At 40.8% G+C, this 27,734-nt stretch overlaps 2 protein-coding genes across 6 annotated transcripts in view; one reads left to right on the forward strand and one right to left on the reverse strand.

Moving 5' to 3' along the window:
• The window catches only part of fhod3a (formin homology 2 domain containing 3a), a 93,647-nt gene that overhangs the window by 59,496 nt on the left and 6,417 nt on the right, over positions 1 to 27,734 (forward strand). For 3 of the 5 annotated variants that reach the window (XM_084738413.1, XM_084738415.1, XM_084738414.1), the window contains exons 7-21: positions 4,745 to 4,839; positions 6,326 to 6,437; positions 6,645 to 6,739; positions 6,979 to 7,122; positions 7,319 to 7,554; positions 12,710 to 13,129; positions 14,474 to 14,533; positions 15,145 to 15,279; positions 16,445 to 16,495; positions 18,871 to 19,088; positions 21,649 to 21,966; positions 22,897 to 23,618; positions 24,531 to 24,671; positions 26,198 to 26,356; positions 27,192 to 27,374. In XM_084738413.1, the coding sequence (XP_084594539.1) occupies positions 4,745 to 4,839; positions 6,326 to 6,437; positions 6,645 to 6,739; positions 6,979 to 7,122; positions 7,319 to 7,554; positions 12,710 to 13,129; positions 14,474 to 14,533; positions 15,145 to 15,279; positions 16,445 to 16,495; positions 18,871 to 19,088; positions 21,649 to 21,966; positions 22,897 to 23,618; positions 24,531 to 24,671; positions 26,198 to 26,356; positions 27,192 to 27,374 (3,089 nt within the window). The remainder of the gene's footprint in view (positions 1 to 4,744; positions 4,840 to 6,325; positions 6,438 to 6,644; positions 6,740 to 6,978; positions 7,123 to 7,318; positions 7,555 to 12,709; positions 13,130 to 14,473; positions 14,534 to 15,144; positions 15,280 to 16,444; positions 16,496 to 18,870; positions 19,089 to 21,648; positions 21,967 to 22,896; positions 23,619 to 24,530; positions 24,672 to 26,197; positions 26,357 to 27,191; positions 27,375 to 27,734) is intronic. The other 2 variants (XM_084738416.1, XM_084738417.1) reach the window with 2 other exon arrangements.
• LOC146312797 (uncharacterized) lies at positions 730 to 2,208 on the reverse strand. The gene has a single exon (XM_084739112.1). It carries the CDS (start codon positions 2,125 to 2,127, stop codon positions 859 to 861), a length of 1,269 nt encoding a protein of 422 aa, XP_084595238.1. The 5' UTR covers positions 2,128 to 2,208; the 3' UTR covers positions 730 to 858.

The following is a 27,734-nucleotide window of genomic DNA, read 5'->3' on the forward strand; positions in this document are numbered from 1 at the left end:
TGCAAAGGAAATTATTAGTTTGTGACTCTTGGAATTTGGGAAAAACAGTAAAATTCCCCCTTACTGCATCTCTAAACAATCTCTTCAATTAAATCCCACACATTTAGGCCCTTCTGTGATTGCCTAATGTCAGAACTAATGTCCCTTCAAACTGTTTGGAGCCTCCCACTTTGAAAACCTCTGGTTTATACAATATTTAAAGGTATAATATGCAACATTTTCCTAAAAAACAAACAAACAAAAAAAACAAGTATAGACTCATATAACCATCATCCCGTTCAGTAACCACATATGACCCACTAGAGAAGTGTGTTCGGACAAATCCTACTGATTCTACCTATTATAGGGATGCATGATAACATTGACACATCATCAGTATAAACCAATAAATACTTGGAAATGAACATTTCTGCCGATATGACATGTTGATGACAATTAAATTAACGCTTTAACCAGCGAAAAACCTGTCAGTAGTAGCTTTCTTATTTTGCCCATTGAATGTGTACATTTTGAAAAGCATTGTATTTTATTTTAAAATCCAGTGCATTTTATTTTGAAATTAATTGTATTTAATTTTGAAAAACACTGTGTTTTATTTCTCCATCTGCCAGTGGGCCGTCACAATAAGAATAGGCATAAAAGTATTTTAATTTCACTACAAGAGAGATTTTCTCTGCAGTGAAGAGGCAACAAAAGTTTGTACATGTATTGTTTTACTGAGCATCGCTCACACTCAAGCAAAAAAAATTACATAAATCCCAAGTTATATACGCAAACTAAGTAAACATGAACAGACAATAAAACCCATAGACCTACTTGACTCTGTCTCTAATGATACATCAATGACATCATCAGTTGTCAACTCCAGTCATCATAGTAATTTTCATCATCATCACCATAATCATCATCATCGTCGCAGTTGTCATCAGCATTGCCATCCTCATATTTGCCATTGTCATAATCATCGTTGTCATCATAAACGTCATTGTCATCATAGTCATCATCACCGCCATCCTCGTCACTGTAACTGTCATCAACGTTGCCATCATCGTCACTTTCACTGTCTTCTCCATCACCACCATTTCCTTCATCATAATCATCATCATCATCATCATCACCATTGTCATCAGCACTGCCATCATCATAATTAATATCGTCATCCTCAGGCTCATAATGGTCGGCGTCATCGTCACAGTCATCCTCGTCACTGTAATTGTCATCGAAATCACCGTCATCGTCACTTTCATTGTCGTCTCCATCATCGTCGCTGTTTCCATCGTCATAATCATCATCATCATCACCATTGTCGTCAACACTGCCGTCATCATATTTGCTGTCGGCGTTGTCATCATCGTAGTCCTCAGCGCCATCGTCATTGCCGTCGCCATCTCCGTCTTCCTCATCGTCGTCATTTAATTCCTTAATCAGAATGCCGTAAGGTCGAATGGAGCTCTCCACTATCTTTTTCTCCTCTTTAGCAGAAGTTCCCTCAGCAACAGGAATGAGCCAGTAGTCAAATCGCTGACAGATCTCTCTCTTTTTAGGATTGATTCGATTTTGCAGGATCAGTTTGTAACTTTTCCCCGTCGTCTTCGATGTGAATGTCGTGGCGTACTCCTCCCTCTCAGCAACGTGTATGTCAGGTGTTGAGTAGATTCCTCTTCCATGTAAAGCTCCGTCTCCTGCTTTGTAGTGGCTCTTGATGATGCCTTTGGCTCCTTTTAAGCTCGTTCCGTGGTAGGAAACAGGCCATTCTCCAGGCACAGAGTGACTCCTCCATCTTTGGGTCCCCAACCACGTGTCTCCGTCTGGATATTTACCTTGGACCTTTAAGGCCATGCGGTACCAACCTTTTGGGCGCTCATAATGCTCATCACCTCTCGTACACTCAGCTGAGTCAGAGAGATTAGTGAAGTCACAATCATAGTCTGGATCAAAAAAATCCTCCTCGTTGATGAAAGGCTCCTTCCCATAAGCCTTTTGTTTCCCAATGAGGTTGTGGAGATGAAACTCATCAACAGACAAAATGCCTGCTGTTCTCCCTCGTCTTTTCTTGTCATATGGTTTAATGGTCTGTCCCAGAAGTGAAGATATAATTTCAATTCTCAAACGTGAGTCCAAATACATGATTGAGGAGGATGAGAGGAAAGCTGTTGTTTACTTCTCTTGCTCTTCTCTGTGTGGTTTGTGATTGCCTGCTTCTTATCATGTGGTTTAAGTTTCACTTTCACTTTAACAACACTGAGGCTATTGTGCCTACTGTGAGGAGGTAACAGATTTTTGCTGAAGTTGCAAAAACACCACAAGCTTGACCTGTTTCTATGATGACAGCATGCCCAGTTTTCCAGTTAAACACCACTGAAAGTGCCCAAAGTCACAGCTTACATGATTTCAGTCAGTGGGAGCAAAAGTGATGGCGTTTAAATCGGTCCCTGACTGTGTTGCAGGCGTTATACAGTTAAATTCTCGTATAACAAGCTCACCCCACCCTCATCCGTTCTGAGTAAGCGCTTCTTCTGTGAAGTTTTTGTAGTTTATGAGAAAAATAATTTCAATGGAGAACGTGCAAAGCAACTATGCTTTCTGTGCCACACCCTTCTGACTCAAATTTCAATACAAATTTAAAGAGACAGCTCATCCCATCATCAAAAATACACATTTCAGATTCAGATAATCTATTAGTTGATTTTTGTTTGAATCTGCAAAGTAAATAGTAGTTTAAGTTATCAAATAAATGTAGTGCAGTTGAAGCACGGAGTAACAGAAAATGAAAATACCTAAGTAACTGAGTAAATCCAAATAGTGATTTGTGATACTGGGCTATCTAAATAAAAATTTGACTTGGCTTGATGTGCCTAAATAACAACTACAACATAAATGTTTGGTCTCAGCTGTGACTTTAACAAATGTTACAAATGTTTACTCTCAAATTATTTTGGCTTGAATATTCACTGGCTGTTTTTATCTCCTCATGAATGAGCCAGTGGTATTTCCTTGCTGCTAGTGTGTATGTGTGTGTGTAGATTCTTGGAAGCACGCCACCATTTCCGTTTGTTCTAAATGCATAATTGGGGAGGATATGGGAGAAAAAGTGCTGTCTTGACTCTCTTCCTCGTGTTGTGTGTGAGTTGCATTCACTTGTCACAGAAGCTTTGATTCAACATACAGTGAAATAAGATATGAGAATTCACTCTGGTGGTTTGGGTGTAATGCAGTCTGCTCTGTTCTGTGACGAGCAGCAACAGATGACAGCTTCAACAGGGGCTGACGCTGATTTAAATATAACTTGGAAAAGGGAACGGGTAAATGAAAGTGCAAGTAATGAGCCTTTGGGTAATGAGGGCTACCTTATCCTCAAAAACTTAGTGATAATATTCTTAAGTAAAAGTAACAAATCCACAATACAGTTATATTTCCATTACAAGTAAAGGTGTTCCCTTTTGCACAGAAATATTATCAGCAAAAAGTATTTTAAGTATATATTACATTATTAGTGTATGCTTATTGTTCATTAACATGTAAGCAGGTTGAGATGGATCTACTTTATATACTGTTGGGCAGTTTAGTCTAATCATATACACTGATAATTGTCATGGTTTGTTTGTGTGTTTGTTTTTATTATTTCCTGTTTCATTATTTTGATGGATTTTTTTTTATTTAATATTGAAATTGTGACACCCCTATCTTATTTGCCGCGTAATTGGTAATTGGAGCTGTCAGATACATGGAGTAGAAATCACATCATTTCCTCTGAAATGCAGTTAAGTAGAGTTGCCATAAAATGGAAGTACTCAAGTAAAGTGTACAGTACAACACAAGTGATCCCTTGGTTACCTTTGTCTTGTTTCCTGTATTTAGTTATACTATGTGCTTGGTTTGTCTAAAAGAAAATCAGATTTTGTAGATGGTTTGGGACCTGCAACAGCTCTTTTAAGTAAATTAATGTTGCAAAATACTAGATAACTAGCTAGCTAATCTACATCAATAGATGGCTGGGTATATCTGATAATTAATGGTCAAAAAACACTTGATAACTAGCTAGCTTATCAACATCAATCATTAGCAAGCTAGTCAGCTAGCATTTTGCTAACATTAGCTAGCTAGTTTTTTTTACTGTCCTCAAGCAGCGTCTTTTAGCCATCTTCAAAATGTGGTTTTCTTGGATGAGCACGAGTCTAAAACATAGTATATCTACAGGAAACAAGGTTTCTTCAGGTACCAAGCCTCCTCAACCATTATTGGAGCACAGAGTGAAAAGGGGCGGGACTTGGGAAGGGTGAATTGTACTCAGGTATACTTTACTTTCCATGGCTGACAACCTGAAACTGTCTAGATTTATGAAAACATAAATACTGAGTATAAAACTTATTCAGCACAATTACAGCGTTTCTTGTAATTATTTGCTCAGAAAGAAAGAAACACACATCAGCTACTGTACAAGTAAAACTAATGCCATGTTTTTTTCTGCACTGGAAAGTTATTTAAAATGACTTGAAAACAAGTCAAAATCATTTCCATTTTGTGCTCTGCACTTCTTTTGTGTTTTTGTTTGTTATGAAGACCAAAAGCATAAAGAAGGAAACTCTTAATCCCTCCCTGTTATTTATAGCTACTGTAGATGAACCCATGTGCCGCCCACAGTTGCCAGTCAGTGTGTTTGTTTACAGTAAGTGTGGAATCATCTTTCTATATTTGTTCTCTGTTCCCTCTAACTTTTTCTTTCTTTCTCCTCTCCCTCTCTCAGCTCTGGGGCAGATCATGCTGTATGTAGATGGGATGAACGGCGTCATCGGGCACGCTGAGACAATCCAGTGGCTGTACACTCTGGTTGGCTCAAAGGTATAGCCGAGCATACATACGCACAAAAAAACAAAAACAAACAAAAATAAACTCAGCATAGACACACACACACACATTGCAAGCAGGCTGACGTGGCCCTGAGGCCATTCATTGCTGGTGAGCATTATTTTTAGCTTTTATACCAAGAAACACACCAGCGAACACATCTGCTACTGATTCTATTCTGTGTCCCGACCTGAGGGTGGTGTCTTTTGGTGGTTTTGTGGTATCTTCATTATTTTTTAAAGTTACACTTCTGCTTTGCACTGAAAGTTTCTTAATTCCAGTGCCTAACGCTCAACACTGTACTGTTTTTATTTCTGTTTTTAGTTTTAATAATTTCTTTAATGTGATTTATTTTCAATATGGACATATTATAGCATATAAACAACAAATGCACTCCCTATTGCGACCTGTCATTACACTTGTCAGCAACTTACATCTACATCTAAACAAAAGCATGGCAATGTACAGGGTCTGACAATGACAACCTGTAGTTAGGAAACAAACATATTATTCACAGATATACACATACATACACATAAAGTATGCTTATTCTTGGTTGGTCTGGAAGCACCAAGTTAAGGATTTAGATATATCCTGGTGCAAGCACAGGGAAACAAAACTAACCATCACAGAATTGGCTTGCAACAAAACCACAAATTGTCCACTGGCTTTCACTGTACCAACACTGTGTGCAGCTTTTAAAAGGGAAAAAGTCCTACTTGGCACCAACAAGATTTACACCTGGTCCTAAGCTAAGTCAGTCTTAATTTGGCATTTTAAATCCAACCTAATGGTTAGGACAGTTGCACCATCTAGGCTTAAGGCTTCTTCCCACAAAATTTACCCTCAGCAAGTTTCTCCTCATTCAACAACTCGATATTGCACAGTCTTTAGTGTAATCTGGGGATGAAATCAGTTGAAACGTGCTCACTAACATCTGTCCATCTATTCTATCTGAACAACCATTTACATCCATCATTTCTCTCCAAGTCAGCTACTTCTGATTTGTTATTACATTGAGCTGCCTGGCGGTCAGTGATTTCCTGTGCTGATTGGATAGCTGTAGTAATTTATCTTACCTCAGCGTGAGGTGAAATTGTCTTCTCTTTTTCTTTTATCTCCCTGTTGCCGCATATTAAAAATGATTAGCTATGAATCAGCAAGATAGTGGAATATTGTTAACAATGTATTCTAGCAATGCACGCTGCTGGCAACAGCCAAAGTCTTATGGGCATTCACATGAGCATGCATTGCTAAGACTGAACGTCTTGGCTAAAATCGACTGAAGTTAGGACCAGACGTGGTACAGACCAGTTGGTGCAACTCACTCCAGGACTACTTTCCTCTTTGTTCTTGTATCAAGTACTGATTTTTAATACTAGTATTATTCTGAAGTTTAAATTCTGGTATAGTTAAAACGCTAGTCTGTAGTGTTTCTTGTCCCTGTGTGAGTTTGTAACATCTTATCCTCCTCTTCTAGTTTCGCCTGGTGGTGAAAACAGCTCTGAAGCTGTTGCTGGTGTTTGTGGAGTACTCTGAGTCCAACGCCCCACTGCTGATAGAAGCCATCACCTCTGTGGACACCAAGAGAGGTACAAATAACATAACAACATAATATTCACATGCCACCAGCCACTGAGGAACATGTTCACACATTATTCTTTATTCGGATGAATTATTTATCCTGTGTTACTTACTGTTATTGTTTGGATTATTGCCCAGGTTGATAAACAGGATTAGGCAGAGAGTGACAGTAATTTGTGTTTTTATGTAAGTTTTATTTGTGGACTGACTTCCAGGATGCAAACCATGGTCAAACACTATGGAGATCTTGCACGAGAAGGACGGAGTGGACACAGAGCTGCTGGTCTACGCCATGACCCTCATCAATAAGGTGACTATATACTCAGTGTGTATCATAAATAAGTACTGGATACAGGAGAATATAATTGACCTCTTTGACCACAGGTACTTTAGTTAAGTTTAGCTTATTTAGAAACGGACAGTGCAAACTAATAAATACACATACTTAAATATGGGGGGAGAAATAGAAGTGCTTTGGTTTCAAAGTATTATGGTTGGCATATGAGCAGTTAGTTAGTTAGACTTATCTGTCTCCTTTTCTTTTTGTAGACGCTTGCAGCACTGCCTGACCAGGATTCATTCTACGACATGGTGGACGGTCTGGAGGAACAGGGCATGGAGACAGTGTCCCAAAGACACCTGGGGCGTAAAGGCACTGATCTGGATTTGGTGGAGCAACTCAACATTTATGAGGTTTGAAGTACAGAAATCCTCAAGATTGCAAAATAAATATTGCAAGCTGATGTTTTGCTCTTATTAAAAATAAGATTTAAAGTGCTGTTCACATCCAGTTAACACGTCTTCATACAGTATTTGTAGTACATTTCCTTAAAACTAAAATTCTCACTGTTACTGCTACCACTTCATACCCACTCAACTTTTCCCCCAGATGACCCTACGGCATGAAGACGGCGATGACGACAGCCAGCCTCCACCCGCGGGGCGCAGGGACCGCCGACGAGTCAGCCTCGGGGGCGGGGACAAAAAGCGTGGCCTGGAGAGGAGGCGGAGCCGCAGGGCCTCTCTTGGGCGGTCCGGTCAAGCCTCGCCCTGCAGCCCGGCGTCCCCTCAGAGAGCCGGCTTCCAGCCTTTCAGTGGACAGAGAGCTGAGGACATGAGTGAGAGGTGAGAAGAGGGGAAGATAGATGAGTGTCAGAAGTTAAAAGGCGATTTAAAGGGAAATTCTGCACTTTCCATGTGGATGCCCCCCCCCCCAATTGTTGACAGCATCAAAAAATGACAATAAACAGAAATAAGTCTGTAAACATATGTGTATTATACTGCAATATATAACAATATATATAGAAAAAAACAGAAATAAAGCATGTAAAAAATATATGTATATTATGCAACGTTATTGTCAGTCTATGCTGAAATTCATTTTGCATCCCATGGCAGCTCTGTTACAAACAGTAATGTACATAAACAAATATAAACAATAATGCTGAAAAATTACGTCTATTTGTAAGTGTGTTAAGATGCAAGAATATATATATATATATATAAGAGTTTTGGTTGGTTGAAACATACAGCAGCAATGAACGAATCCAGGTTTGATGCCGGTGTAACCAGAATATTGCACTACTGAATTATTATTGCACAAATTATTGCACACTTGCATTATGGACATCCACATGAAAAGTGCAAAATCTTCCCTTTAAGAAGTATCATAAACAGCATAAAGAGGGGATGTTTCCTGCAGGTATAAAGAATGATTTTGGTCATCACTCTTTGGATGCTCATGTGTTCATTGAGCTCAAGAGTTACTTTCTGACTATCTTATACCAACACTTTCTGCTCCAGAGCACTGTCAGGTTTCCTTCCTTCCATGTAAGTTCAAAGGTCTCTCAGAAAAAAAGGTCATCTGCTGACCTCTGGGCCTGCTGACTATGTTTTTCTGCCGCTGCTCCTCACCTACATGCTGTAACTGCTATTAGTGTGTCTCCTACCACATTAAGCACTCTGAGTGTTTTTTTTTATTCTGCGGTGAAACACTGGTGCAGACTTGTGCTCCACTAAAAGAAATGTACAGGTCCTCAGCAGCCTCACAAGCCTTCAGGGTTTGCTTGTGATTCTAATACAAGCGTACACGTTATTAAACCAGCACAGGCTTATTTCAGTGTTATGTGTGTATGCACAAAAAGAGGAACTTGGAGCCGGTTGTAGCTGTTTACCTCAGGTAAATATTTCCTCTCTATCCTCCCATCCACTGACTCCCTTTGCGTGCCTCCTCCCTTCATGTCTTTATACCGTCGGTGTGTAACGGGACCGAAGCAAACCGTGCCCCATGCTTCACCCAATGTTAAAGGAATAGTTCGGATTATCTGATGTGGGGTTAAATGAAATAAAATACTTGTTGATAGTCAGTATACTTCCTAGTTGGCATGCCCCCAGTTTGTAGACACAGAGTGGGGCAGGAGCATGGAAGCTAAGCAATGCACTGGTGTGGATGGGGTCAGTCACAAAAGGAATTTTAGCCACTTAAAAAAGGTCCACCTAAAAGAGAGTTATGGTTTAAGTGTATGCTTTATGTAGAATAATTTTTACTGCTTTACTTTGCTGTCAGAGAGCTTTTTCCAATGTGAAACCACCCTTATATCAGCAATTATTGCCCTGTCCAAACCCACCAAACTCCACAGGCAAAACGGTTTCATTTTATCTTGCAGTACATGGGAGTTGCTCGTCTGCCGCTGCGTCGATCTGTTTGTTTGTTTGTATTATTGTGTGATTTTGGTGAATCTGAACTGTTCTTTTCAAACATAGAAGTCACACAATAACAGACACAAACTAACAGATTGAGGCAGCAGTCAATCAGCAACTCCCCTGTTCTGTCAGGTACAGTTCTGATTTCACCTATGGAGTTTGGTTTATTTGGACAGAGTGATATTTGGATTATATAATGATGATTTCCCATCAAAAAAGGCTGCCAGAAGGCAAAGTAAAGCAGTGAAGATCTTCTAAATCTAGCGTACACTTAAAGTGCTATTGATGTTTTAGGTGGGCACTTTGATAAGGGTTGTGCGTAAGACTGTCATGACACTGTCAAAGCCATGTCATTGCACTTGTCATTAACACGAAGGAGTCTGAGTGAATGTTAATGACTGCTGTCATTAAGTGTCAACCACATGACATTATAATGTAACGTTAAAACATAAAGCTAAACAGTTTCTTTAAGTTTGATAATCTCATGTTGTCATGACAAAGACACTGACAGGGTATGTTGTCTTGGTTAATGTCAAGCTGTTATAACAGACATTTCAGACAGTATCAGCTTTACCATAAAAATGACATAATTGACCAAATGACACCACAGTCATTAACATTCATAAAGGCCCATTTATTTTCATGACAGGTGTCCTTATGCACCCCTTCAAATAAAGTGCTGCCAACCTAATTGGCTTAAACACCTTTTTCCTCCCATAGTACACCGCTTAGCCTCAGTGTCAGTTCTTCTTGCTGCTTCTCCTGCTTACCAGCATTTACTGTAGTATTGTAGGTAATAAATAGGTAATACACTGACTATTAACAAGTACCTCATACAACCCCACATCAAATAATCCAAACTATTCCTTTAAAATGGTGGTTCATGCAGGAGATGTTAGCACACATTTGTATCCTGAGACAGTAGTGAAAATGTACATAATTGTGTGAGAAATCCATTTCTGTATGGTTTAAACAAAGTCATGGGTGAAAGTTTTTCATGAGACTGCATCCTGCTTCATATTATACCTGCGCACACAGAAAAACAAACACAACTTTTATTGGCCGTCCCATTCGTCACACACACATGGCTCTGGTCTTGTGGAACAACACCTGGCAGTGCACGCCGACTCGACTGCAACAAGGCTCATCTGGTTTCACTTGACGAAACAGTTTGGCAACAGTGATCTCAAGTTAGTTGTTCAGCCGTGGCATATTCTCCTCGTAGCATTCCTCTCCCTCTTCCTTGTCATCGTTTTTTGTCTTTGTGTGCATGTTAAACAACCTCTCTGCAGGCATGGGGTGTAATGAGAAACATTCATCGCCCTTTTCTCCATTTTTCTCTTGTCTTATTCCTTTTGTTCTTGTATCACTTTATCTCTGTCTGATGAATGTTATGTCCTTGTTTGTTGTCTTTGAGCGTCATAAATGTCCATGTGGTTTGGTTGTGCAGCTGTATTTCCACACATCAATCTCATCTAACCCTCCGTCTCTCCCATTTGATTCCTCTGTTCCATCTCTTTATATCTCCATTTGCATGCTATTCTTGTGTATCGCATCATCTTTTCCTCAATCCTTCCATTAAATGTTCCATCCATACGTCCATTCATGCACCCCCTCCCGCCACCTCCACAGAGAGGAGGAATGTGAGGAGTATGGGATAGAGGAGGAGGAGGAGGAGGAGGAGGAGGAGGAGGAGGATGAGGAGACTCCAGTGACTGAGTCTGATTCTGATGAGCAGGAGGGGGCTGATACAGTGTCTAAACAGACCACCCCCAGGTATTATAGGACACGATGCAAAATGGAAATGAATTAATGTCCTGTGGTCCTCTTGTATATGTAGAGGATCTATAAAGCCACAAAGCTATTAAAGGTTCACACTTGTGTATTTTTTCAATTTTGCGATGTTCTTGTGTCTCAGTGACTAATGGGGACAACAGTTTTGAAGTTGGTCCACTGTCGCTGCAAACTGCAGCATAATCCCTCCAGGAAATTGCACACCATCAAGATAAGTCCGCTAAAAGTGCTTGTTTTGCCACTGACAGGCTCAGATTGTTATAAGTATCTGACAACATTATGGAAAGGGAGAGAGACTTTTTTTTTTTAAAGAGTAAGTGCAGAGACTCACAGCACACAGACGTGCTGCAAAGCACTGTGATATGTCAATTTTGGAAGCAAGCAGCAGCCTGGCTAAACACACCAGATGAGCATTTCTCAGTGCTGGTCATCACAGGAATCTGCTCCTCTGCTGTGTTCTACTCATGCATAGAGCTCAACTTGATAATAACGTCATGAGTTTAAAGCTTTTTATGTGCTCCCGAATAAAAAACGGACCCTCCCTCCTTTCTGCCTATCTGCTGCTCTCCCTGTCTGTAGACACAGCTGATAAATATTTGGAATAAGCACATCATTTTAAAAAAATACCACTGTCATATTTATTTTATTTAAGACTGTCATATTTAATCATGTGGAAGAAAAATTCAGGGAAATTGAAATGCGTGGAGAACAGCAGCGAGAGGGAAGACAAAGTGAATGGGTAGAGAGATGTGGGAAGCATGGGATGCTTATTTCATCATTTATCAGAATCAGATCATTTATATTTTATATATCATTTATAGAAGCTGGGATAGACTCCAGCCCCCCGCGACCCGTCAAGGATAAGCAATTATGGACAATGAATGAATGAATGAATGAACATAATTTATGGTAGGAGTGTGGAAAAAAATAGCACAGACACTGTAACTATTGCTGCAGATCATGAGTTGGCCACAGAGCTCTGCACCGCAGCACACTCTGTATTTACCTCAGTCGATTAACATTAGTGCTGAATGAAAGCGAGCTTCCGGGTGCTGTGTCTCTCTGCTGTAAGATACATTTTGTTTAACCAGAAAAAACTGTTTTATTGCTCTCGCCAAACCAACCAGACTCCCTGTGCAGAGCTGTAATTTTAACATCATCATCGTCCTCTTAATTCAGACTTGACAGAAACAAAATAAACTCCGGTTGGAAACAGCTGGAATAAAATGAGATAGATGTGAAAATATTGTGACTGCACACTCTTTCCGCTGCTTATCGGAGTTGGTGATTGTTGGAAAAGTGAGAGATGAGACAAGATGTTTTTTGTGAGTTTTGTTTTGTTTCTGTTGAGTTTTAATGATGATTATGGAGGAAAAATAACCATTTTGCAAAGGGAGTCTGGTTAGTGTGGCAAGCACAATAAAACAACTGTTTCTGGTTGCTCTCTGCAGCAATCTGTTCCATTATTTTGTCAGACATTTAAAATAACAATTTGAGCCTGTCAGTGGCAAAAACAAGCACTTTTAGTGGAGCAATTTAAAAAGTAGTTGTCTCTATTCATCACTTAGACCCAGAAAACATGGGAAAATAAAGTCCAGTTTGAAACATACTGAAGTTACCTATTAAATATGTCTTTTGTCACTGTTTTTGACGTATATGTGGTTGGTTTGATCTCTTTGTGACCTATATATTCGGTCATTATTAGTATCAATACTCTGTAGCCCTCATGCACATGACACCACTTCATCCATTTATTCCTCTGAATCCATTCCTCTGTTTCTAGCACGGCTAGACATCTTCCATCCATAGTTCACCGAACAACCCTCCAGTCCATCACCATCACTTCCAGAAAGGAGAATATGAAAGAGGAGGAGCAGAGGAATCGAACTGAACCACCCCCAGCACCCACCGTCCACTCCCCCTCTACCCCCACCTCCTCCCTACCTGTCTCCTCCCCTCTCAGCCCCCCAGCCCAGCCCTCCCTCTTGGCCTCCCTGCTGGCCAGGAAGAGGTCCATCCTCACCGTTCCGGCTACTAAGGAGGTCAGCCCGCCATCACGCGGCAGCTCACATCTCTCCCCAGACCGCCTGCCCTACCTGCCGCACTCACCCTTTCACCTCTTCTCCTACGACCTCAACGAGGAGCCGTCGCCCCCGGCTCCAGCCAAACCCAGTGAGGAGTCACCCAAAACAACGTCTCCCAGGTCAGATGGACAGCAGATTTCAATTCCCCATGAGTTCAAGAAGCACAGAGAGCCTCGCTTGCATCTCTTCAACGTTGCACTTTTCAGTTTCCACTTCTGTTTCTGGCTTCTGTCCTAGCGAGAGCTTGGATCTCTTTGCATCACTTTTGCTCCTCATCACCTCCAGTTCTTTCCACTTCTTTGACTGCACGCCCTCACATCTTCAGTCTGTTAGTGCTCTTATTATCACCTTTTGTTCTTTCACATCTCTTTTTCTTACTTCTGTCTGCTAGTCCACACTTGTTTGCAATCCTCACTTTGCTTCCCAGCGCCACGGCTTTTCCTTTCTTTTCAAGAACACCTCAAGAGCGGTAGTGTTTTCACAGATGCCTTTTTCAACTCTTCACTCCATTTCTTGTGTCACTTCTTGCTTCTTAGCTTCATCCTTTAATAGAACTTTGCTTTCTCTCATCCTTACTTCCTCCCTTCACTGTTTACTTTGACATTATAAGTTTCTAGTATTTTTGTGTTTGATTTTTCTCTTGTTGGGTTGGATTATATTCTCATATGACCTACACCTCACATATGCATAGCTTGTTATTAGGTAACACCTTACAATAACCACCATTAATAAAAGGAAAATTGATAGTTAAATAAATGGTTAATAGTGATTTAACTGTTAACAAACAACAATTCAAAATATTTGTTATTGCACTGCAATGTGTTGTGCTACACTATGATTCGCTGCATCACGTTGCGCTGCGTTATATTGTGCTATGTTACAATACACTGTGTATTTGATAAGTTGGGAGAGAGATCATGTTTTCTAACTGAAAAGTTGCAACTGATGTCTATTATAGTTTTCATTCACTTCGTAAAAGGTTTATTAATCATATATACAAATTATTTTAGTGTTTGAAATAACTCACTTATAACAGTGAAATAACTATTAACTAAAGTTTGATCAACTATCAATTTTCCATTTATTAATGGTCTTTATTATGAAATGTTACTCACTGTGGTGCCAGGACCTTAGATGGCACGTTGTTGCCTGCTAACACTCGCTAAATGATTTGTCGAGGTAAATTTGCTTTAGCAAAGGGTCTTTTCAGATTCACAGGGGACTGTAAGTGAGCAGAGACACCTTGCAGGGAATTTTCCAGAAACATAAGGGAATAAACACTACAGCAGTTACTAATTAGGGTCACTCTAAGGTTGCACCAACAGCATTCCTGTTATGTAACAAGGTGTCACATTTGTTTCTTGCCACCAGTTTCGCGTCAACGAATTAGTCAGTAGGGTGTCATGTAACTGGGTGACTGGTTACTTACTGTCACCCATATTCTCACCCCTTCTCTCACCCAGGAATGGAGGTGTCATGTCCTATTCCTCTCAGAGCACCCCGAGTACACCCACCAGCTCCAGGTGAGAGGAGTATGTGCCAACATGCGCCTGCACACGTACACGAAAACATCAGTATGAATACACACTCATGTACCGTTCACGTTCGTGTGTGTTTGCTTGAGCAAACATGCACGCACTCATGTGTGTGGACTGTGTGCAGCCTCGTGCTGCGTTCATGCTGATGATGACATAATGAGGTGAATGTGATCTGAGCTCTCAGGTTCCCTCGTTACTAAGCTGCTCCTATTTCCTCCCTTGCGTGTGCCGTCATTAAAACATGATTTATGGCATGTTACATTCATATTTACACATGTAGATGTTCTGTACATGAAAAAGCATGTGTTGTGTTATGTTCATAAACACATTTATTTGTTTATGTTGCATCATAATGGTGCAGCAGAGAGAAAACAGTGATGCATTCATTATAGAGCATCATTTAAATCGTTTGTACATGACACAAACATCAATAAATAATCAAGAAGAAGAATGTCTTGGAAGAAATGTCTGTTATCGCTCTGTGCTGAGGGGAGTGTTTTATAAACTTAAATGGTACTTGGGGATCAAAGCATGAAGTTGACTGTGCGGTGGTGTAATCAAGTTATTTTTGTGTCTTCTCGCTCTCTTTCCTCCAGGCCTGCTTTGGGAGGTCTTCTGTCCTCCTCGTACCGACAACACCAGGAATCTCTGGCAGCCGAGCGAGAGCGCCGCCGTGTGGAGAGAGAGGAGAGACTGCAGAGGATAGAGAGAGAGGAGAGGAACAAACACAGGTGAGGCATTTATCTGGATTTATTTTTGAGAGATGTTTTAGAAACAGATTTCATTAAAAAAATATTGGTCGTTGTTTATTGATTGTTTATCTCTGTGTAAGATATGTGATGTTTGGTTCCTGGGAAACCGCTAAAGCAACTTTCTGACCATGGGAATGGAATGAAAGGGAAAATGTGAAAAGTGAAACCTCTCATGGCTGAATGTTAGTAATGTTATCAATAGCACCTTTAAGAGCTAATTTAGGGATTTTGGTGTTGCGCTTTCCTTAAGATGGACGTCTCAGAAGAGTTTTATTGAAAGGTTTATCAATTTTCACATTTCAGCAACATAAAAGCCACAGTCCACGAACTGCACCAGACAGAGGGAATAAGTACAAATAGAATAACAGGTGAAATATAGTAATTTGACCAAAAAAGGACAAGACAATAACATAGACAAAAAACTAAGGTAAATGAAAATAACAGTATTCACAAGACACAGGTTTTAAAAAGAATGGTTGTAATTATATCAGCAGAGGCTAAAATCTTCTGACTTTTTTCTCCAATATGGAAAACACAGGAACAGTTTTCATAATACAACTCAAAACCATATGTCCTAATACCCCCCGCCTCCTAAAAAGGGTTCTAAAATCCTAAATCAGATTTTTCCATGACAACTCCGAGTCACCAATTTAGGCTGCTTAGATGGTTCTCCAGTCTTGTCACCATGAGGTTATAGAGCAACAGTCTAACGGAGACTCCAGGACATCATTGAACCCAACCAAGAATAGTTCTGCGTGTAAAACTCTGTAAACCACAACTTGTCATTTTTACACTTACACTCTGCTGGATGTGGTGTTGGGCTTCTCACTCGACTCTCTGCAAAGAAGCTAAAAATTGTATTTCTCAAAATGTCAGTCTATTTCTTTCAGGAATGTGGGTGTTGCAGCCACACAATGCAGAGTATTTTCATTAATATCATTATCATTCATCGTCTCTACAGCTAATTTAATTGCAGAACAATGAGTGTACAAAATAAGTACAAAATTGTATGTGAAGACCTTAACTGCTTCTGTGCATGATGTGTAATTGTGTCATATTCACAGTGGCAGGTCCGCAGAGGATAATGCCGGTGTAGAGTTTGATTATTATGTTTTTAAAGTCTCTGTTTGTGTGTCTCTCACAGTCGCGACTATGTGGATAAAATGGAAGAGGCCCGGCTTGCGCGGGAGGAGAGGTAAGTGTGTGCATTAAATCAAAACAACACACAGTCACAGAACAGCTGAGCCCGCGGGGAATATGTTTCAGCCTGTGGTTTGGGAAGCTTAGTAATAGTGTAATTGTTTTCAGGTTAAAAAGGTGCCCTTTGCTGCCAGAGGCTGGGGGGATACTGAGCCGCTCTCTTTGCTCTGTCGGCCTGTTTTCTCCTTTCTTAAGGAGCTGTATTTTAACTGCCGCCCTCTGCCAAGGGCCTGATTGTTTTGGCTTCATGCTGTGAGAAAATCAGATTCCAGGATTCGTCAAGCTTTTCGCACTGGATGCATGTGCACGTACACAAACACATTTTTAACTCATGGAGGTTTTGACACACGCACAAGAAGAATTTTCATGAGGCTAATAAAAGTGTGTGTGTGTGTGTGTGTGTGTGTGTGTGTGTGTGTGTGTGTGTGTGTGTGTGTGCAAAATGGGAAACACAGGAAGCAAGAGATTTACTCAAGAGGGTATGTGAGGTTATGATCAGATTCAGCACCAATCATACTTGATCAATGCAGCCATATATTAGTAGAGACTGTATAAAAGCTACATCCAGTGTACTGATCATCACCAAGGTCTCCTGCCTTTTCTTCGTATTTTTCTTCTTTTGTCAGTCTGTGTATTGTGCCAGGTGCTTTTCCTGTAGGCACAAACCTCTTTCACCCTCAATTTAAAGCACCGTTGACACATTAACACACATTGTCAGAGAGTCTGAAAAAGAAATGGAAGGAGACAGAGCAGAGAAAGAGATGAGCAGACAGAGGAAACAAGACACAAGACAGACAGAGGTGGATATAAAGCCGGAGAGCGAGGACCTGCTGACTGAGTGTGTGGGAGATGTATCCACTGGAGACTGAGTATTTGTGGTGTATTTGGTGTCCTGGTTATCAGGAAAACACTCAAGTTTTTACCCTGGCTCACCTTCCTGAGGGACGCATCTGTCTGACAAGAGGATTTGCATAAAGTATGACTGTCTAAGAATGATTTTTGATGGTTCATGTACTAGTTTGACTGAAATGGGATTCCTGATTTTTTTTTTAACCAAAGTTACACCTTTCCTTATTTATACTATGTGTTTAAATCATTTTAATCTTCCTTTGGTCCACACCTAACATACAATACAGAACACATTACATGAATAAACATTAATAGCGTTAATCTACACTAAATCAACATCTGTTAACAATGTCATGACATGATTTACCTGCAGATGAGTGGATCCTGCTCAGTCTGAAAAGACAACTAATTTAGTGAGTTGTCATATTTTGTTGGATAATGCAAAACTTTCATTATGCAATGTACAAAGTTCCACACTCCTCATTACAGCAACATTTTAAATCCAATTCAGTTATTGAAGAACGGCTGCAAAATGCTCTTAATACAGTATTTTTCAGACAGCTGAGTGTTTTCTTACTTTTAGACTAGCCAACTAGTCTAAATTAAAATTTCTGTTTAACTGACAGGAAAAAGGCAAATTGATTGAATACAGCTTAGAGGACACATACAGTTCATAGCTTATCAAAGAGTGATTTATGGACATAAACAGTGCTCACAGTGAATGTCTGGTATGTTATAGTGTTTTGCAAGCTATCACCCAGCACTTTTTATTTATAGGACATTCAGCATGTTGGTGGTTTTGGTCCCAGTTGAGGCACACAATACACAGTTGGCTCACTCGCTTCATTTCACACTGAACCACATGCACATCCACACAAAAACACACATATATTGGTTTCCAGTTTCTTCAGACCTCTGAAGTGATGCTAATGAACTCTGAACAGAAGCTCCACACATTCATGGTACGGTGGGAAAGAGGAGTGGTTAGAGGAAGAAAGAAAGACAGAGAGGAGGGTTGATTCAGTGCCCGAAATCTCTGTTCTGGCCGGCAGGTTGAGTGGTAAAGTTTGGTAGGGAGAAGGAAAAAGGGGAAACGGGAGGAGAGCTGATCGAGGCACATCTTGAACAGGTTTACTCTGATTCACTTCTGATGTTTGGCCTTTCGGCAGCCAAACTTACATTACCTTCTCCACATCTCTCCCATTCTTCTCTCCTGTTGTTCTCCTTTCCTCTACATCCTCCTCCCTAACACCGTCTCGTCTTCTCTAAACTCCCACTGGTTCCATATTTGGGCTGCTGAGCATTTGGCTGGACAGGAGAGGAGAGGAGAAGAGGATGGTGAAACTCTTTCACTGATGAATGCATTGAATGCTTTGTGGAAGATTAAAGGGGTGAGGTAGAGGAGTGAGGTGGCATGGTGTGAGTGTTTTTAAGGTAAACGTGGTAGGGACGAATTCAAAGGTACGTTGTCTCTGACTCTGTTTTTGCCTCTTTCCTCCTCTGGTCCTCCCTCTCCTTCAGGTATAAGAACGTGGAGCGTCTGGCGGCGGAGGAGTACGAGAGGGAGCGCGTGCGGGTGTCGAGGACTCGCCCTGACCTCGATCTGACCTTTGAACCCGCCGATGCCTGGCCCTCGTCATCGCGCAGCAGCACTCCGTCCTCCTTCGCCTCCCAGGAGGACACAGAAGCTGACCTTGAAACTGGGACCCCCGCCACCCCATATACACCCTCTGAGACTGGTAGGTCAACTGAGAATACTGTTTGATGGAGTACCTGTCATATATCAACGCACTACGCACAGCATTGACTAATAACATGGTGTCTCTGTAAAGAAGTGAGTTATTAACAAGTCACAATACTGTAGCCAAATGCCACCTATGAAGTGCTCTATTCAAATGTACAATATATCATAGCATTATAATGGCTAATACCCCCTTTTAAATTATTTAGAAATGTTTTATAATTATGTTATTGTTAGGTTGATAATGATTTATAAAACATTTATAAACAAGTTATAACACAGTTGTTATGCTTGGCGAAATCCATTTACCGTACTTTTTATTGCTAATTAGTTTTACTAATGATTACTGACATTTATAACTGGCAAAGGGAGCCTTACAAAAGCTCAAAACCAGTGTCTCTTTCAAAAATCATGACCTGGTTATAATGATTTTTTTAAATGTATTTTTTGGTGCTTTGATCACTGTAGGACTTGTGCCATTAACTCTTAACTTGGAGAGAAGGCAGAAATCTCTGCAACTGATATTTCTGAAACTCTGCAACTCACACCAAAAAAACAATCTAGGTGGATACAAAGCACTACAGGCCAGGGGAAAAATATGTATTTTTGGATTTTGAGGTGAATTGTCCCTTTAAAGTTCAGTTGTAAAGTTTAAAGTTGTAGTTCAGAGCACATGTATGACCGTTAATTCTGCTGGTTGACACTTTGGGGATTTATAATTACAACCAGAAGGTCGGCAGTTCAATTCCCAAAAGTGCTCCCCAAAGTAATCAATCTTAACCTGAAATTGTTTCAGTTTTTAGCCTGCCATTTAAATTAGCTTGTAGGCGCGAGCGAAAGAAGGAGAAGTGAGACAAGATCGTGGAAAATACTGAGGGAGAGGAGGGGGACACCATCAGGGGGGTGGATAGAGGAAAACACAGAGAGAGAGAGGATATGGGTGAAAGGGTCAAATGGGTTCTTGAAAGACCTTTTTGAAAGTCTGATGCCAAAGCACCGTGTATAAGAAAACAGCCTTGTTTTGCAGTTGCGTGCATGCGCAGACGTGAGCTGAGGTACTGCAGCTCAAACAGGAGAGTGTATGAGGCCTCACGGTGTCGTGTTATTCTAACCCCGCCCGCCTCACTGCATGGACTGTACTGTTGAGTTATGTGTTTGCACCGTGTACATGAGTATGTTTTGACGTAAACAGGAACTTAATTCTTCATTTCCTGTTCATATCCTGGTGCTGTAACAACCCGGCTTTCTGTACCAGCCATATTGTTTACATTAGTGTATGGGGTGTGTGTTTTTGTTTTTCTTGTTAGTGTGTGTGTGTGTGTGTGTTGATACAGGGGTGTCCTTTGGGCAGCCTAAACAGAGACACCTTTAAAATCAAAGACAGGCACATTGCATGTTCAGTATTTCACTGCAGATAAGTCACACACCGTACAGCACTGGTTCCCAACCTGGGGTCCAGGCCCCTCTTCAGTGGCACCAGAAATCACAGGGGGTGCCAAAGACTTCGTCCACTCTGAGGTCGTCAAAATTAGATTTGCACATGTTAGAAAAGTCTATATACAAAACTATTTAAAATAATACATTTCTTTGTTTGTAATTAAAAACAGCAGGCTGCTCAGTAGGCCACAACTCTGTGACCTCTGTGATAATGAATAATTATTGTTCTTTTTGGTCAGGATGAATGTGTATAAGCTAATCTGTTGAGTTGTTAGAAGAAAACAATGTTAAGCTTACACTAGAAAAGAGGCATTTATCAAAGGTAAAGGTTCTAGGACTGGGAATAATTTAATTGATGATTATTTTGGACAGCAAAGCTTTGGAATGAATTACATATCCTTTTGATGTGAGACTCAACTTGTGTGTGTGCAGGAGAGCAGAGAGAAACATGTTTTTAAAAGAGTCTGTGTGCCTCAGGACTTTTGTAGCATCTAACTGAATGCCTGTGGTTTTAGATTTAGTTTCTCTCCTGCCTCGCTGTTCATACTTTTTTTGCTGCTTCATAATAAAATCTTTTAACAAAATCACATAGGACTTTACTTGTGAAGAATTCATTGGAAATTAAATGTTTATTTACCAATTTATAGCTGCTCAACTTGAACTAAGTTCGTCTTCAGTAGTCCTGGTCCTCAAATACTATAACAAGATTTCAAGGTATTCTGCATTTATAATATTATTGATGAAATGACAAAATACTGCAAAATATTTTTGTTTGAGGTCTCCTCACTGGATTTTAGGCTCTCCTCTTACTCAACTGGCTGCTTCTGCTTGAAGTGAAATTAGTTGTATTGTTCCTTTTGTTCTTTCAGTGTTCTCACACTTCTTACATATTATATGGTTTATTGTACATAAGATCTTTTGTAACAAAACCACACTACTGAAGTCACTCCACCGTGGAGCCAGTAGCAATGTTACTTTCACTTTCAGCAATGCTTGTTGTTATATGTATTATTATATGTCATATAACATCGCCATTATCAGGATATAAAGTTTTATTTTCATGAAAAAAATTAAAACAATGTATTGTGAACAACAGTAAACACAGATTTTCATTGTGATAGGAGAGGCTGATGACTCCAGTGCCAGTGTAGAAACAGAAGAAAAAGAGACCACTGTTGAAGAGGAGGAAGAACAGAAAGAGGAGGAGGAGGAGGAAGTGCAGGAGGAGACGGCGGCAGCTGAAGAAAAGGAGGAGGAAGGCGAGGAGTGCGAGCAGGAACCGGAGAAGGAGAAAGAGGAGGCGGAGGAGGACAGTGGCATCCTGAGCGACAAGGAGCGACAGAATGAGGAAGTGAACGAGAAGGACAACTGCTCAGCCTCCAGCATCTCCTCCGCCAGCAGCACTCTGGAGAGAGAGGAGAGGGGGAGCAACGAGAATGGTGGGTACTTTTATGAACTAACATTCAAGCTACACTTACAAGATTTAATTTGCTTATAAAGGGATAGTTCGGATGATTTGAAGTGGGGTTGTATGAGGCACTTATCAACAGTCAGTGTATTACCTACAGCAGGAGATGCAGGGAGGATTCCTACACATTATGGAAAGAATGGAATTTGATTTTAGTCATTTTTCGGCTCTGGACAAGATGAAAAAAGAAAGATTGTATGTTAAATATTTGCGCTTCCTGACTTTTGACCCTATTCTGGTTTATAAAGTACAAAATTCAGAATTCCTAAAAATAAAGTGATCATACCATCAGAATGTTTTCATGACATTTGGAGCAGCCAGCCAGCGCAGCCAGAGCAGTCATATGTGGAGCTGCTTCTAAATACTGTAACTAAAGCTACACACATCACGAAAATCAAATTATGTAACTTTTTCCAACTCATTTTTGGTTCTTTTTTATGACTGAGACTAAAAAATATGTGGGGGAACAATAATGTTATTTATTGAATAAGTTAAGGAATAATAATGTGAGGTAACAGCGGTTAGTTTTATTCATCTGTGGGCAGAGATGTTTGACTCTGTAATGTCGTCCAACTTTCTGTGAGGAACAGATCTATTTGTGTGAGCTACAGTACCTAGCTGCAATCTTCTGGCAATTACTTGGTAACAAAAGCCTACATAAGTGAAATGTAACATATATATTAACAGATGGATTTTAAAGTCCATGTATTACATAATAAACTTCTCTCTATTTGTAATCAGATGTCAAATGATGTGCAAAATCTACTGATAAGTCTGTTTCTGCTAAATAATTTTAGGTCTCAAGCCCAAACTGAGATAACCCTGATGATATCATCCATTTTTTCAGATTTTAAAAAAACATTCTTATTTCCCTCTCTTCCCTCAACAACCTCCTTCTCAGGCTTTAAGGAGGAAGAGGTGAACGGGCAGTGCAGCAAACTCCTCAACAGCAAGCTCTTCATGCTGGACATGCTGTACTCACAGAACAAGAAGCCCAGTGATGAGCAGGAGGAGGAAGAGGATGCGGAGAAGGAGAAAGAGAAAGAGAAAGAGAAAGAGAAAGAGAAAGAGGAAGGAGACAACAAAGAAACTCAAGAGGATGCTGATGGTCAGCAGGACGGTGACCAGGACAGCAACAACAGGGCTGACAAAGCAGATCCCCGCGGGACCATCCGACCGTTCGCTGAGCGGTTTGGAGAGTTGATCAAGGACCTCGTGTCGCCCCATCCTCACCTGGAATGCCCAGCCAACGAGCCCCCTCCTCCTCCACCCAAAAAGGAATCGGACACCATCTGGGACCAGCTCCTGGCCAGCCCTCGAGAGCTGCGCATCGGGGACATCAACTTCACCGACCTGTCGGAGGAGGACGACAAGGACATTCTGGATGCTGTTTTGATGGGAGGATGCGGCGACATCCCTCCACCCCCACCTCCTCCACCCTGCATCCCCCGCTTCCCTCCACCCCCGCCCATGTTAGGCAGCTGCCCCCCACCCCCTCCCTTGATCGGGATCATGAGGCCTCCTCCTCCTCCCTGTCTTAGTGCCCCAATTCCAGTGCCTCCTCCCCCGGAGCCGCCGCTCTTCAACAAGAAGAAGAAGACAATCAGGCTCTTCTGGAGTGAGGTGAGTTCAGTAACAATGCTTACGTTTCACTCTCATCATTCTTTAATGTTACTAGATACGTTATTTTTTTTCCAGTGACTGTTCTCCCACAGTCTGCCCTACTGTGCTGTGATTGGCTACTAATACTGTGCTCTGATTGTCTTGGGGAAATAACCCTTACTAGACGCCAGAATATGGTTGGAATATGAAAAGAATATGGAAAAGCTCAAACACGTAATCCAAAGCAGCTTTAACCAGGAGCCAGAACAAAGCAGAAGATGTGGTGAGAAGTAACTGAAAATATGTGGGAAATCTTCTGTGAAAGGAGCCGTAGATAAAGTTATGAAGAAATATGACAATATTCCTGTGACTGTAAGAAAGAAGCCAAACATCAACAAAAAGCTTCATTAAAATGATACGGCTAATGTAGATATATGAGACAGAGTTATGCCAATATTTGGCTAGCAAGCTATAAAGTTACTAATGGTAATGTCAAATCTACACCCTCTAACAAATTCCACATTGTCTATATGTCTATTGGGTTTTCGCTACTAACTCATCATGAATTTGGTCATTTGGTCATATGTTCCACAGCTTATTTCGTTTTTAGGCGACTTTAGTGGGTGCCTTAAAATTTTCTGAGGAAAATGGTCACTAAAGACCTTAAAGGAAGAAAATTCTTATGGTGATATGGTGACTTATTTTTTCCTTAAGCATCCGTAGATGAAAATTTCAGGAAAATCTCAGCCTAAGTGGTTTCAGGCAACTGAGAACAGCATATTTTCATTATGTCATGTCTTCAGAAACAGAATAACTCTGTCCACAGTGTTCTCGTGTTCAAAGCCTCTCATTTACCTCTTTTATTGTAGGAAGTGGGAGTCTCAACACATGTCTCTACCTAATGCAGTCCACTCTTGTTCTGTGTGTGATCAGGTGCGTCCGACAGACTCTCAGTACAGGGACTACAAGTGGAACGGAGACTCATTCTGGTCCAAACTGGAACCGGTGAAGTTGGACACATCCAAACTGGAACACCTGTTTGAGTCAAAGTCAAAGGAAATACCAGTTACAAAGGTAAACAACCGGTGCCTAAACAGATTTAAGAGGTTTGCATTTAGAGTCTTACTTTATGATACTGTAACAGGAAAAAGTTGCAGGCATTTTGACCTTGTTGCGACATTTTATGTTCTGTGCTTTTTTAAAAAACACCTTGCCTTTGCCATCCACACAGCTCATGTGTTTTGGTGTCCATTACCTCCAGCACTTGGTAGTTGACATTTTAAGGGTTAAGCGAGGTCACGTGCGTTCTGTTCCAGATCAAACAGGGGAGTTTTAAATCCTTTGTAATTCCTTTGTAATTCTCACAAAGCCCGTAAATAAGGAAAGCATAGTCTGCTAAGGTCGGGCCTCTCACACTTTGAACTCTTGAGCCACTGCTTCAAAAGCACAACTTCTGTTGGAGCCAGTAACTCACCTCAGCTCCGCCTCTATACGTAATGTGACAGTGTGGTGGTGGTCTGCAGCCATAGTGTCGACACAGCTCAAGCAAAGCTGCCAGTTAATGAGAGAATCCAAGATTTAGAGGACCACCAGAATACTGAAGCCTCAGAGGTCAGAGAAAACTTGACTGTTATTTCTTTAGCAGGCTCCCTTTGTTCATCTCTGTATGTTCTATTGTTTTCTTACCTTACCGTTGAGAACATTAAGTGTGTTTTAACTTATGAAAAGATCAGAGATCAAAAGGTCATAAATTGTCTAAACAGAAGTAGTATTCTTAATTTCACATTAAAGGGAGAGTTTGGACTAATTGAAATGGGGTTGTGGAGCAGATGCTGGCCAGCACATTCCCATTGTGAAGAAGCAGAGAGGGGCACCCATATGATAGCTTATGCATATAGTGTAAGCCACATTTTAACCATTTAAAAAAAGACTCACTTAAACGCTTATATGAGCCTAATATCACTCTCTCCAAAGCAACCAAACTCCATAGGTGAAATCAGTAATTGTACCTTGCACAACATGGGACTTGCTGGTCTACCACTGTTAATTTGTTTGTGTGAATGTGAGACTTAGACTTAAATCCAATAAGAAGGATAGTGTGCAGTGAGCAGGTCATTATGGCGAAATAACACCTGCATTGCTCTATTTGGATTTATTTCACCATAATGACCGGCTCACTGTACATCATCCTTTTCGTGGCAGAGTTGTGCTGTTGTGTTAGTCATTCAGGCTCCATGTGATGCGTGTATAATGTCCTAGTGGCAGTAACCAGGTCTTAGCATCTACTCTGTTACACTTTTATGTGGTGACATAGTACGACTTCCTTCCTTTATTAGCTTTTCATGGCCTCAAGTGCTGGTGAGGTCATATGCTCGCATACAGTGACAATATGTCTGCAGACATGCAAACACACACACACACACACACACACACACACTGTACAGACTTGTCCTGCTCCCACAGCTGCCGTCAGTGTAACCTGAGTGATGATCCTTCTAATCCTCACAAGTCCATAAAGCAGACCACACAGAGAAAAGAGGCCGACAGAGAGAGACAGAGGGAGACCCGGCAGTGACCCTCTCTGTGATTCTGTACCCTAGAAAACAGCAGCAGACGGCAAGCGTCAGGAGATCATCGTTCTGGATTCCAAGAGGAGCAACGCCATCAACATTGGTCTGACGGTGCTGCCTCCTCCTCGAACGATCAAGACAGCCATCCTCAACTTTGATGAGTATGCGCTCAACAAAGAGGGCATAGAGGTGAGACATACAGACGAAAAGGAAGGCAATGATAGAAGCTGAAACCAACAATTTACCTCTCGTACAAAACAAATGCAAAATTAAGAAAGTATGCAGATGATATTACAGTATGGGGCTTGATATTGATGTAAGACAGTCATCAGGTTTCAGACACCCGAGTCATATTACAGTCTAAATTCCCCGAAACCATCTTTGAAAACTAATACTTGTCACATCAGAAATAAAAAGCACAGTATGTGGTTCAGATCTCTCTCTAAAGCAAGAGAGTTTAACCTCTTTATAAATAAAATACCCATCCAGCAAGTAGAGAAAACTAAGCTAAGCCTGGTCAAAACATGTCAACATGGACAAGGTAAGGCCTTAACTGCAGTAAGTTGATGCAGAAAATACTTAACACCTGATTAAACTAAACTTGTACAAAATAGATTTATTCTTTTGCAACTTAATTACTGTCATTTAATAGAGGTGATAATATAGAGCAATTATGGATTTTTTTCTCACTATTAATGACTAAATTAACACAGAAATCAATGTCTGAAAGCAAATGGGAAACAGCTTGAAAAATCATGTTGGTAGGATGCCATGCATATGGGATTTGTAGTTTTTGCTGGGAACTCTGTCGAGAGAGTCGTCATTATATATATATTCTCAGATGCGTTGAACAGTAAGATTTATTATATGTTCTTCTTTTAGACGTATGTATGTTTTTAAATGTGGACCCCAGGAGGACTAGCTTTGCTGTAGTGCATGGGTAACAAATAAACAATAAATAATCAATAAACCTGTCAGTCATACATTGCTCTCCTCTCTTTTCTGGCTCTGTCCTCACGCTCAGAAAATCCTGACGATGATCCCCACAGAGGAGGAGAAGCAGAAGATCCAGGAGGCGCAGCTGGCCAACCCTGACGTCCCGCTGGGCTCAGCAGAGCAGTTCCTCCTCACTCTGTCCTCCATCAGTGAGCTCTCCGCTAGACTCCAACTCTGGGCCTTCAAGATGGACTACGAGGCAACCGAGAAGGTCCATAGAAATCACTGATAATCTTTTAGTAGGAGTAGGTGTTTATAATGGTTAAAATGAGCAATATGTTAATGGAGTCTGGCAGGACTCCAACTCCAGAGTGTGTATTTTCAGAGCAGTGGGATTTTGTTTTCAGGATAACAGGCTTAGCTTTATATTGACAGACATATGACAGTTATTAGTTTTGTTCAGTTAAACAGCTGCAGTTGCACCCGTCTTGTGCTCCTGCAGCCCGCCTGAGCCTCCTTCAAGTCTGGGGAGGAGGGAAGCTCTTTTCAGCCAAAGACAGTATATTAAATAGGGTTTCAACAAATAAAATATATCACCTAACTCTCTATGTGGACTGCAGAACTCATTTTT

Source organism: Lutjanus erythropterus, chromosome 16, assembly GCF_056507025.1.
Source record: "Lutjanus erythropterus isolate fLutEry1 chromosome 16, fLutEry1.hap2, whole genome shotgun sequence".
NCBI lineage: Eukaryota > Metazoa > Chordata > Actinopteri > Lutjaniformes > Lutjanidae > Lutjanus > Lutjanus erythropterus.